General features: G+C 48.2%; 1 protein-coding gene across 3 annotated transcripts in view; it reads left to right on the top strand.

The window, feature by feature from the left end:
* Positions 1-13557, top strand: part of dlc1 (DLC1 Rho GTPase activating protein) — a 92587-nt gene that overhangs the window by 57409 nt on the left and 21621 nt on the right. For 2 of the 3 annotated variants that reach the window (XM_084465675.1, XM_084465676.1), the window contains one exon: positions 12663-12734. In XM_084465675.1, the coding sequence (XP_084321801.1) occupies positions 12663-12734 (72 nt within the window). Of the gene's footprint in view, positions 1-4772; positions 5061-12662; positions 12735-13557 lie in introns of those variants that run through there. The other variant, XM_084465677.1, reaches the window with a different exon arrangement.

The following is a 13557-nucleotide window of genomic DNA, read 5'->3' as shown; positions in this document are numbered from 1 at the left end:
ACTTTATGAAACAAAGTTTACAATGTGCAACTTACAGCTTACAACTGCTTACAAGATACAGTATACAAGATACATATATACATAAAAAAGCAGATAAAATATTATTCAAATATATAATTATATTAAATAAATAACAAAATATATCTAATTAGAGAGATGAGACATTAGAATACCAAATATTAAAAACATGTCACTTAAAAGCCAAGTATAAAAGTGTGTTTAAAGAGTGATGTCATTGCAGAGTGTTGTGACGTGAGCTGACAGATGGGGGGGTTTATGTGCCTGGGTTCTTGTTGACGCCCCCTGGGGTGTTTGGACTCCTCTGGCCGAACATGTCCGCCCAGTGAACCCTCTGAAGGCTGAGCCCAAGGCCCCTCTCCCTCTCTCGATCTCGCTCTCTCTCTCTCTTTTTCTCTCGCTCTCTCTCTCTCTCAATGTATCTCTCTGTCCTTCTATGTCTCTCTCGCTCTCTTTCTCTGTCTCTGGCTCTTTTTTGAACCTCTCTCTCTCTCTCTCTCTCTCTCTCTCTCTCTCTCTCTCTCTTTGTCCCCATCTCTCGCTCTTGCTCTTTTTTAAACCTCTCTCTCTCTCTCTCTCTCTCTCTCTCTCTCTCTCTCTCTCTCTCTCTCTCGTCCCCATCTCTCGCTCTTGCTCTTTTTTAAACCTCTCTCTCTCTCTCTCTCTCTCCCTCTCAGACTCTAGTTCTCTGTCCCTTCTATGTCTCTCTATACCTCCCTCCCTGCCTCCCTCTCTCTCTCCTTTCTCTATCTCTCTCTCCGTCCCCCTCTCTCTCCCTCCCTCCATCTCCTCAGCCTCTGCTTTCCCTCTGCCTGGGGTCATGGGTCACCCAATAAAGTTTACAACCCATGACACCCAGCTCCCCCCCCCCACCCCACAACAAAAATAGAAATGGCCCCCAGTTTTCCATCCACACAGATTACATCTTTACACTGAGCTGTTTAGATCTAAACTTTAAATTACCTTAAATGACTGCTGCTTTGCTGATGTAGGACTTAGGAACTTTAACTACCTGGGAATTTATGGCGGCAAATCAACAGTTCAATAATAGCAGCCTCGACAAGTGACAGTAGATCCTTATCGTTATACCTGAATGTTTTATGCCAAACAACCATTTTGTCATTTGGACAATTTCATCCAATGTGTCAATCAGTAAATTCACATATAGTTTCTGAGCAGGTCAGGGTAATGTCTACAGGTAGACTACGGACATAGGGCATCCAACCCAATGCCTTTCGGCAGGGAATCAAACGCTGTACGCACTATCCATTAACAGCCTATCCTACCGCCTGTGTATCCTGTACATGTCCTTATGAGCTACCGTTGTGTCGTAATGAACCTAACTTCCACTGCCTGCATCCCAGCTAACCAGCTACTTATCCAGAAGCGTGTCTGATACGTATCTGCACCATGACAGAGATCAAGCCAATCAGTGTGAAGGAGAGGTTTTACAGAAGCCCCCCCCGCCCCCACCCCTCCCTGTGTGCCCTGAAGCCAGCGGCAGGCTGTCTCTGATCTCACGTGCACTAAACCCTCCACCCTGTGTGTCTGTGGGGACGTGGGGATGAAAGCCACAGCGTGCAGGAGTGTAGAGGGTGTTGCCCCAGTCGCTCTCAGGGTGCGCTGGGGTCGTCTGGGTTTCCTACGGGGGAGACTTTGAGAAGGGTCGGGTTGGGGAGCCTTTGAGGTACGCGCGGATTAACTTTGTCTGATCGGTTGGCCTTTTTGTGTTTATCTTTGCCCTCCTTTTGTTTTTTCCACACTACCACTGTGTGTGGTTTTGAGTGTGTGTGTGTGTGTGTGTCTTTCTTTCTTTCTCTCTCTCTCGCTTTTTTTGACTTTCTTTCCCACTTCTCTATAATTAGAATTAAAGTAGTTCAGTAAATAATATAGTACAAATTATCACAAATGCTTTGTAGTATTCACTGACACTTCAACGCTGCAAGAATAACATATACCTTCAACACACACACGCACACTCACACACACACACACACATGCACTTGTTATTTTCCTTTGGTCGTATAAAAGTCAAAGCGACCAGATGACTCCGCATGACTCATGGAATGGTGCTTACCTCACCCATGTAATACGTCCAATTTCCAACATCAGCCATTCCCAATAATTTCATCATCCTTTTTAAACGGCTGACATTTATTATTTTTCATGTGTGACCAATAGCCACATGAGATTGATGACGTTCACGGTTCGGTCCTTGTGACTCTGTCGTCTTTCCACACCGACCCCATGATGATGTTTTGCTGCGGCTTCGCGGTCGACTGTGAAAGCCAAATAAATTATATTAACGACCAGCTACTATTGTTAATTATTAAATAACAGATGACACCCCTGTTGTGTTGTTCTGACGTCTCTGGTCTGGTTTGGGGGGAACTAGGGGTGACTTCCAATCAACAAATTGGTTCAAATTGCAGTGTTTATGTAAGTTATGGAAATTCCATAATCCCTATATATACAGATACCCCCCCATACATATACAACCCAACCAGGGAGCACCATAAGTCTTCTGGTTTGGCTGGTTTGACTCCTACGGAAAAAATCCTGGGTTGTACCAAAAATCCCCTCGCTCGTTGGATAAAGGCGTCCCCGAAACTGACTAAACTACTCATAGCAAACAGTCAAGGATCTGCATGCAGGACCGTCTTGCGTGGTTGTTTGGACCTGTTCTACCCCTGAGTGTCCGCCGCTGAACGTGCGGGACGCAGTACGCCCTGTGACCCTTTTACCTGCTCCTAGACCACGCACATCTGTCGGGCCGTTCCCGTTAAAAGCTTCTGCTAAATATCTCTGCACTGTGAGCACTCGGGTTGCTAGCCTGGCACGCGCTGGGAGCCTCCGGGATGGCGTCTCGTATCCTCCGCTGGGCGGAACATGGTGAATCACCATGGCGACACACTCTCTCGGGCGCTGTGTCAGCCGGCAAGTCTGTGCCTCATCGTTTCCTCTGGCTGGTTTCAATCCATCCCCCCCCCCCCCCCTCTCTCTCTCCCTCACTCTCTCTTTCTCTCTCTACCCTCTCTCTCTCTCTCTGGATTACAGGTTCCCTTCCCCCTGCTAGTTCTATCCAGACCATTAGAACCGGGCCTGACTCAGAGCCATGCCGTCACCATGGTGATAAAAGTTATTTTTTAATGATACCCACCAGATGAATGCCACCTAGGGATATGGCAGGGGATGAACATGGAGAGAGGGAGGGAGGGAGAGGGAGAGGTAGAGGGGGGCTGGGGGGAGTTTGGACTGGATGGGGGTCAGATGAGGTGAGGTGAAAGCGTTCAATGTGTTTAAATGTCATTTGTTCCACTCTTTAAAGGGAGGTGAAAGTATGGTGCAATCCAGGAAAAAAAACACTGGTTAGAGACTAGCAAAGGGGGCTTTAGTTTGCCTTTTCGCTCATCCAGTTGGATTGGAAGAACCAGTGCAAAGACAAATAATGAATGCTCATGTCCTCAATGGAAACAAACAGTGGACAACCCGTTGTAACACGTATGGATAGGCGTCCCCAACGGCATAGTGTAGTAATACGGCCAACTAGGTGTTTCACTGGGGAATCCGTTCGCGCCTGTCCACCAGTATAATCTCACCGTGAACAGGGCCGCGGCTCGCAGGGGCATTACCATACCTGCTGCACTATGGTCACTGTTGCTTTTCTCTTCACGGCCCCACTTGCGCTTTTCAGGCTAATCTCTGGTAACAAAGGAGCGTCTCAAAGTTGTCGCCACGTTGTTTAACTAATGATATGCAAACTGGGTGGGGGGGGGGGGGGGGGGCGCTGGAGACGGCGGCACTTCGACTGTGAATCACTTTCAATTCTGGAAGTCATTCAAACCGCAGACGAGAGTAAACATGTCTGCAGACGGGCAGTGAAGTATGTTTTTAGGAGATGAGGAATGATTTTGCGACGTGCGACCAGACGCGCACAGAGAGATGTGGAAATAGATGGACACAACTAAAGAGACATTTGATGAAACTCCGTCCACTCGAGGCGACCGTCTGGCTCCTCTCCGATCAGCTGAGGTGAAGAGAGGTGTGTGTGCCTGGTGAGACACGGGGGACACACGGAAAAGGAGGTAGGCTGATTAAAGTTGCATGGTAATCATTGAATTGTTGGGAGTTGGTTCGCCGTCGTGAACAGCCACAGCAGCTTTATCTTCAAATTACATCTACTTGTATTATATATATATCTATATCTATATATAGATAGGCATACTACAATGCACGAAATTTATGTCCGTGGTATTGTTGTTATTGTAAGGCCTGTTATTATGTAGTAAATCCGAACATCGTTGTTGGCCATTTATAACGGCACTACATCGCTGTCATTAACATGCGAGCTAGAAATTACTTATGTTATGTTAATTCCACAATGAATTAATCATGACAGCCACATCTGATTGCATTTGAATGTGCACGGGCGTACAAAGGCAACCGGCACACACATGTCCAACGCGTTACGGTTACGCGTTGGACGGCTCTCACCATATCAGTGCCGCGCCATATAACGCTTTAATCTGGAATGCGTTATTATGGACCGGCTAATTCACCTCATTCTACATGTCCCGGGCCAGGGCGCTGTGTCCTGAGGGGGGCATGTGTGGGGTGTATATCAGGTGGGCTGCTGCAGCTGGAGGTGGAGCCACGGCTGAATGAGCCATTCCTAAAGCCTGATTCACACCAGTACGCTCCATTCACATTCCAGCTCGGAGCCTCATTCACACACTCGCAGGATACGTGTCAGCAGCAGGCGCTGGGAGAACACAGTCTGTGCGTACTTCTCTCACTCACTGACTCACTCGAACACGTAGAAGAGTTAAAACCATGGATTTACCGCGTCGCACAATCGCTCGGATGTATCTGGAGCCGAACGCGGTTTGAATCGGTGGTTTTCGTGGATCTATCATGTGGGCTCTTCCCTAAAGGTGGACTCCTTAGCCCCTCCGCGGGACACCCGTCGCCTCCAAGGGCGCAACACGGGAGTATATTCTTAACACGCTCGAGACCCCAGGCATCCGAAATGATACTTACTCGTAAGTAAAAACCCAATTGAATAACACATCTATTCATTGCAATTAGATTTAACGCACATCAAACTAACTAATACTGAAGGCACGTCTGTCCGTATGAAGAGCGTTGGAGTTGGTTCTTAATGAGGACGAGTTTATTGAAATCTTCAGGTAGTTCTTCTGAATCCTTACCGCTATGCGAACTAAATGTGAAGGAGAGTCGCCGGGTCCTGGGGAGCGCAGCATCGCTGCGGGCTGTCAGACAACTCTCTGTGGAGAGCTGCTACTGCTCCCAGGAGACGGAGATAAGTGGGAAAAAACCTGCATTGGGCTTTCTACTCCCATCTCAATGTGGTGGAGGTATTGCACATTTATAACTATGGGTCAACTAAGTGCAATACCGTTGCCTATACGTTTGTGGTTTTATGTTTTTACAACGCCTGCTCCTGTCCTCTCAAAGGCTGCGTTTAGTCAGCGGGACTCGATGGCCTTTTGCCCGAACCTTTTGAGAGGAGCAGCGTCTGTTGAGCGCTCCATGCGGCCTTATTTTTAAAGACGATTTTGGGAGACGAACCGTGACTTGCGGGTTATTTTCTACTCCCTCGGCTGTTCACACCCGTCCGTAGGTTTTAGAGGGAATATGTAACCCCGTGCTTTAATGTCATTTAAGACCAGCCGAGATTCAGCTGGCTGGGCCAACGAGCAGCAGTAGAACCAGGGACTTTTATATACCAATGACTTCTTAAAGTTGAAACTTTATTTCAACCTTAATTTTCTCTTTTTCATAAAAAAGTAAACCGACCATAATACAGACTTCCTGTCTCTCTTCCTGCCATGCATGGGCTGGAGGGTCTGGCCTTTGCTGCAGCATCCATCTGCGCTTCTTTTGTCAAACAGGATGTATGCTGGGGCCTTATCTGAAGGATTTATATCCACACTCACACACACACACACGCACCCTGTCCTCTGAAGAAACCCAGATATCTCAGTGTTTGTGCTCTCAACCCATCCTTTTTTCCCTGGCCACGACTTTGACTTGATGTTGATCAGCACACGGCCGGTCGATCATTGGTGGTTTGATTGTGGCAGGGGACAGGGCCGGTTCCCCCCCCCCCCCCCCCCTGCTGGGTCGGGGTGGAGGGCCGTAGGGGTGAAGAGGGCCATGGTTCTGGTCACCTGATCCAAGGAGCGGTGGAGCTCTGAGAGACCATAAATCTGTCGTCAGGGGAACTGGGAGACCTTTTGGGTTAGCCCTGCGTTGATCCATCTGGGCCAGCTGCCTTCTCTCTCTCTCTCTCTCTCTCTCTCTCTCTCTCTCTCTCTCTCTCTCTCTCTCTCTGTTTCTCTCTCTCTCTTGATTGGTCTCTCTTTGTCTCTCTTTCTCTGTGTTTCTCTCTCTCTCTTTTTGAGTCTGTTTCTCACTGTCTATCTCCTTGTTTCTCACTGTCTCTCTCTTTCTCCCTCTCAGTTTCCATCTCTTTATTTTTTATGCTGTCACTCTTGCTGGCTGCCTGTGTATGTGTGTAAGCTGACAGGTGGTGGCTATGTGTCATGGTACTATGGAACTGCATGGTTCATTATAACTATATTCTGGTCTGTGTGAGCCTGTGTGTGTGTGTGTGTGTATGTTGTGTGTGTCCTGGGGGGATTGGATCCTACAACCAGCCAGATGGTGGTGTTCTGGTTGTTCTGGCCCGACCGTCTCACGTTCCTCCTCCGTGAGGACCATGGAGGAAGGACAGATGAGCCCACCACCCGACACCCCTCAAACCACACCGTGTTGACATTCCTCTGTGGGACTCCTGCTCTTCTTTCAAGAACTCTCCTCCCTCCAACAGTCATCGGGCCCCTCCTCAATCGCTCCTACCTACCTCCTCCGCTGCTCCATCCCCTGTCGCCACGGAGAGGCCGATACGCTAGTTTCACATTCGACCAGAGCGTTCTCTTGTGTAGACCGCCGTCAGCCCCAGGAGCTGCCTTTATCCCTCCTCCTCACCTGTCTGGGGGCCCCACTCGGCGGGCCCTTGAGACGCAGAGAGCGCCACGCTGGAGGTGATAAGAAACTTCTGATGGGGCTTGTTACACTGTTTGACAGTCTGCACTTTCAGACCCCCTCCCCCTGCCCCCCCCCCCCCCCCCCCTCTCCCCCGTAAATACGGATAAGATAAATCCTGATAACGGGGGAACCCGACTCACCATGGAGGTGGTTGGTGAGTCGGCCCTAATCGGAGGACTTCAAAGTGCCAGACGGTGACTCCTTCATTAATTGTATTGAGATGGGTGACCTCCGGCCTGCCGTATATCTAGAGCAGGAGTCTTTGAGGCGATTGCTTTGTTTGCTGGAGCCGGCTCAGCCCACGCCCCCGTGGACCCGGGAGCTGCTGGGAGCCGGGCCAGACCACAACCTGCCTCCGCCACGCTGGAGGGAAACTCTGGCCGCCGATTGTGAGAACTTCCTGTCACAGGAAGAGAGAGAGAGAGAGAGAGAGAGAGAGAGAGAGAGCGCGCGAGAGAGAGAGAGCAGAAGGGGTGAGTGGAGTTGAACTGAGAGTAGAGGGAGGGAGAAGGAGAGTGCGAGAGAGGGAGAGGGATGGAGAGAGAGAGGGGGGGAGCAGAGTTGAACTGAGAGTAGAGGGAGGGAGAAGGAGAGTGCGAGAGAGAGAGGGGGGGGGGAGCAGAGTTGAACTGAGAGTAGAGGGATGGAGAGAGAGAAAGAGGGGAGGAAGAAGGAGGGTGCAGAGTTGAACTGAGAAGAAGGATGGGAAGATAAATGAAGAGAGAAGGAGGAAGATGGGGAGAGCAGAGTTGAACTGAGAGAGATGAGAGAGAGACCACAGGGTGCTTTTTTTGGGGGTAATTTTAGAACTGAACAGTGGACATAGGGGGTTAGGATTAGGTCCAACCCCACCCCACGCCTGACCCCCCTCCTCCCCTGCAAGCAGTTCAACTTTGGCTGCATTCCAAAATAAACCCCCGCCCCTTGTGATCCGTCTGAGATCTCTATTAGGATAGAGCTTTCCTCGCTGCTGTTACCTCTCTCTGCTCTCCTTACGGCTGTCTTTCACCGCTGTAAAATCAGCCCTGGCACACACACACACACACACACACACACACTAACACATACACAAACACACTGCCTGACTGCCTAACACACACACACATACACAAACACACTGCCTGGACCAGGACACACACATGCTCACACGCACACACACACATACACACTGCCTAGACCAGGTAACACACACATACAAACTCACACACAAACACACACACACTTGCACCTCAAGGGTTTCCGTCGGTCTGTTCATATCAGCCAAGTCAAATATAATGCCACAATGTCGTTATAGCGGGGTTGGGAACCCCCCTGAGCTCCCACGAGAACGGTTTCCTCTATAACCGTTGAAGCCATAAAACGTTGTTTTACAGACAGAGACCCGGGGACCTGGATGTGTTTCAGTCAGCTAATCATGGGACTGGAGCAGCCGCTGTGGGTTTAATAGCTCTGAAACCTCCAATTCAAATGACTCTGTGCTGGTGGCACGCGTGCATGACTGCATGGGATGTGTGTGGCTGGATGTAGTGCGTGTCTGCATTGTGATGTGTGTTTCTGTATGTAGTGTGTGTGTCGGCATGTGAGGTGTGTTTCTGTATGTTGTGTGTCTGCATGTGAGGTGTGTTTCTGTATGTAGCGTGTGTCTGTATGAGATGTGTGTTTCTGCATGTGAGGTGTGTTTCTGTATATCGTGTGTGCCTGTATGTGTCAGTATTCGATGTGTGTCTGTCTTGAGTAGTGTGTGTGTGTATGAACAGAGAAATGTAGTTTTGTCTCTCTGTCTTCCATTAAATGAGCATTAGAGAATAAGAGTTAATTGGGAGAAAGGGGTAGGGTTTTAAGATGAATGTGTTCAGTGTTCATACATACACAAGCATGTGTGTGTGTGTGTGTGTGTGTGTGTGTGTGTGTGTGTGAGCACAGATGCTGCCGGAATGTCCATGCTTGGTCAACCTCCCACTGTTTTGCATCTAAAGTTATTGGGGGATAAAACAGCAGAGAGAGAGAGAGAGCACAGTGCAGTCTTTCTTGTTATTTTTGGTTCAACTGAATATCTTTTTGAGGATGTCGGACCATCGGTTTGTGCTCCCAGCAGCGAGGCACCTAATTACAAGATAACCAGATGTACGGGAGGAATGCGTGGCGCCGTAGCAGTAGCCGGCATTTTCAAAAGAACTCGCCCGCAAGGAACAGCGTGTCATTGTGACACACGACGACCTCGGACCAGTATCTTCAGAACCTGTGGCTTTTTTCTGAGGAGCTGATGTGACTCAACGTTCCTCTTTCTTTAACCGCCAGCCAACAGAGGGGGGGGGGGGGGGGGGAGAAAGAGCTGGCCTGGCCAACTGACAAGTGCTTCAATCTTGCGGTGAGCCTCATTGTGTCCTGCCGCTACGACGACGTTAGCTAGGTACACACAATCGCCGGAGACGTTGTTTGCCTTGGCCGGCTCCCCGCCGATTCTCCAGACCCCAAGACAAGCCAGGGCGGGGCTTCTTCAGGGGCCGGGTGGTCTCAGAGAGAGGGGGGGGGGGTGCGGATCTCTTCCTGTGAGGGAAGCAGGAAGAGGAAGTGAGGTAGTTGCTTGGCTAGGGATGAGGAATATGGTTTGGAAGTGCAGAATATTTAGGATGCACACCCTTTAAAACTCACATTGGTGAGGGAAAGCATCAGGACGCAGGAGTTAGTAAAGTGAAATGGTCTATGGTCGATGGTCTTCTGTTCTATTATTTAATTTAGACACTTTTCTGTCTCACCATAAGAATGCAACGGAAATCTTTTTTTTTGTACCAGCCCAGATATATGCATTGTTGATGCATTCTCGGTGTGTGTGTGTGTGTGTGTGTGTGTGGGTCTGTGTGTGGGTGTGTGTGTGTAAGCTTGTCGTTCTATTGTTAGGTTGTTTGTGCCAGATGCCCCTGTCCGCTTCCTGCAGGCAAACAAAAGACAGAAACATATTTTGAGTAAGAAGTAGAGTATGAATAGAGACCTCGCAACACCTTAGAACATGTTTGTAATGACTATTATATTGTATTATCTTATCAGACGGTCATACAGTGTCAGAGAGCAACATATGTTTTAAGAAATAGGTAGCTGAGCTGGACCACTGCGACCAAATAATCGTACCAGACCGTACGCTAAACCTTCCCAGACCTCAGAGCTCCTATTTCAAGTGTGTTGGGTGGGGCGGGAGGTCCATGTTGGCTTGTCTTTGATATTCATTACAATTGTTCTAACGTCTCCTTAGTGGTCTGCGCTTAAACATGAGTTTGGCCTTCGCAAACACACACACACACACACACACACACACACACACACACACACACACTTGTATGCACACACACACACGCATGCGTACGCAGCCCTCACCCCATGCAACATGCCGGCCTCCAAGAATGTTGGGTGTTCTTCCATTCACAATTTACTCTGGAAACACCGGTACTGGTCCCAGCAAACACCACCGCAGAAAACCTAGGGAATTCTCAGCCAGTCAAGAGCGAGAGAGAGAGAAGCGGGCCTCTATTGTCACACAAATGAGCTGTAAAACATGTCTGTTAATGCTGTTTGACACCCGTTTACATGCTGGTGTCACCGGGCTGGCTCGAGGAATTCCTGGCGCGCTGGGGAGAACTGTGTCTTGCTCACGTCACACCTTGTTGCCAGAGCCGTGTCTGCCGTCTGGGCTTGTTGTTGGTATGTAAATGCTTGTGTACGCTCCAGGCTCAGGCTCTGGGTCGCTCTTAAGGGCCGCTGCCTGCTCTATTCCGCCGTGCCTCTCCGTATCTCTCCCTCCCAGAGAGTCTGTTACCTGGGCGCTTCATCGACCATGTTTAGCATGTTGTCTGTCATCTGTCCTTCTCCTATCCGTCTTGTTGTCTCCGTCCCTCTTTTTCTATCGTTTTCACTCGCCTGCTGTCTCTTCATCGTTCTTTCTTCCTCTCTTTCTGTCCGTCTTTCTCTTTTTGCGTTGTCTCTCCTTTTCTATCTAGTGTTCAAACCAAACAAATCAATTTGTGGTCCTCCTTCTGTGGTCACTACACACTCTGCTTTTGTGTGTCCTTGTGCCAAAGTTAGAAATGGGAGCCGTTGGCTTCCATTTAGCTCTGAAATGAGGTGGAACCTCTCTCTCTCTCTCTCTCTCTCTCTCTCTCTCTCTCTCTCTCTCTCTCTCTCTCTCTCTCTCTCTCTCTCTCTCTCTCTGTCTCTGTACTAAGGAGGGAGCTAACCACTCTGCATCCCTTAACCAATAATTAGTGAAATCACACAGAATCACAGACTCTCCCACTCAAAGGGAAAAGGGATATAAACACGTGGTAATCTGCGTTAGCAGAGATTGTACCCAGGATTCAATTCAATTCAACCCGGTATTTGAGGTAAACTTGTGTAAACTTGAGTTTGTCTGCAACGTTTGAACTTACACTGTTCACACCAAGTACACCTTCTGTAAATGGGGACTTTAAGGATAGCCAGGGCCTGTCCAGAACTTCTGTCTAGAACTATGTAGCTTCCGTAGAAGCGGCTCACTCTCAATAGGGAGCTGATTCCATACTTGATGTTCTCCCACCGTAAAGTCAGACACTCCTTTGGGACCAGAAGCCAGTGGCGGAGGGGGGTAAGAAACTCTACGTCTGCCGTCTCGGTTGTCCAAACTGGTGTCTGTGGAGCGTTAGCCAATCAGAAGAGACCATCATGGGGGGGGGGGGGGGGGGGGGGGCTGGGGGCTGCCATTTGGCGTATACGATCTAAAGAGCTTCTGCAGATAATAGGGAGGACCCCCACTCCAATACACACACACACACACACACACACAGTAAACCCTAACATCCACTCTGGGTACTTAGCAGAACAAGCCCAAATGTCACACTCCTTGCCAAAGGAGGGGTGGTGGCTGTCAGTCAGCCGTTGACAATATGTCAACACACTGTAAATGTGATGCTGGACACTTCCCAGTGGCCGGACAATGTGTGTCATGTGTTTGTTAAAGAAGTGTGTGTGTGTGTGTGTGTGTGTTAAAGAAGTGTTGCGTTTGTGTGTGTGCTTGAATCTGAGCTTTACTGAGGGGTGTGTGTGTGTGTGTGTGTGTGTGTGTGTGTGTGTGTGTGTGTGTGTGTGTGTGTGTGTGTGTGTGTGTGTGTGCATCATTTGAGTGGCGAGTGAGATGGCTAAAAAGGTGAAAGGGTTCATGACTGAAAGGCGAATCAATTGTCTGGTGTACTTCAACAACTGATACAAGGCTTGTGGTGTTGTTATGTAACATTAGATTAGTCATAAGTTATGGTGAACATTAACTATGGATTCACATTTTAAATTAATTGACGATGTACTCAAGTTTGATTGTATATTTGATCCACTTGAGACTTTTGCTGTTATATTTGATCCTATGTTTGATCGATTTATGCTGTATATATTTGATTGTATTTCTTATCTACTTTCATGATGTTTGCTGTTATGTTGGGATGTATTTCACTGTCTTTCACTCCCATCCAGCCGACGGATGTCCTGATGAACGTGATAAACTCTTGTGTCCCATCCGTCCTCATCCTATCTCTGTCTGTCTCCCGTCTCTGCAGAGATAGAAGCCAAGGAGGCGTGCACCTGGCTGAGGGCTGCAGGGTTCCCCCAGTACGCGCAGCTCTACGAAGGTATGGACCCCCCAAATAATCACACCCCGAACATCAGACTCCTATCAGACCCCCTATCATTCTCCTCTTGGACCTCCCCCATCATACTCTCATCAGACTCCTACCAGACCCCCCATTATACCCCCCCTATCATAATCTCATCAGGCTCCTATCAGAGCCCCTTCAGTCCATGAAGCACTAGGGACGTTGAAGTTATTCTTCTATGTACAACGTTGAATAATTGTTTTGTCTGCCGTCTTATTTAAATGTATGGTGTCTGGCTTTTCCTAGAGATTATACTTTTCCCTTGACATGCATCTCATCTAATCTAACACTATAGCACGTTTGAACAAGTATTACTTACAATGTAACACGGTGAGAACTGATCCCAGAATCACAGCTTTTGGTTCTCATAGAGGTGTTAATCCAGTGGATTGTTTATGTCAGTGCTGTGTCGTTTTAAAGGTTTCCAAATGAAATATACTGACTGCTTTACAGTCACTAGTAGCCAAAGAAATACATGATAGTGATAATTATCATGTTTTTTATTATAGTTCCTTCAGACGGGACAAATTTATGCTTTTTAAGCTAATTGTGGAGAATTGCTGTATTAAATAATATTCATTTTTAAATAAAAATACCTTGAGATACACAGACAAACACAGACACACACTCCAGAACATTCCTGAGGAGTAAGGTAGGAGTTAACGCTTGGCGTCAATGCGTTACTTCACCGAGCAGGTAGATAAACAACTAAATCCCTCTTCTTAATCCTGACCATAGCTCACACTAGACAAACACACACACCAAACAAGAACTTACTAGTTTTAAAGTAAAACCCACA

This window comes from Micromesistius poutassou (genome assembly GCF_964030765.1).
Source record: "Micromesistius poutassou genome assembly, chromosome: 3".
NCBI classification, from domain to species: Eukaryota; Metazoa; Chordata; class Actinopteri; order Gadiformes; family Gadidae; genus Micromesistius; species Micromesistius poutassou.
Note: the sequence above shows the minus strand (reverse complement) of the source record. Positions and strands in the feature narration are given on the sequence as shown.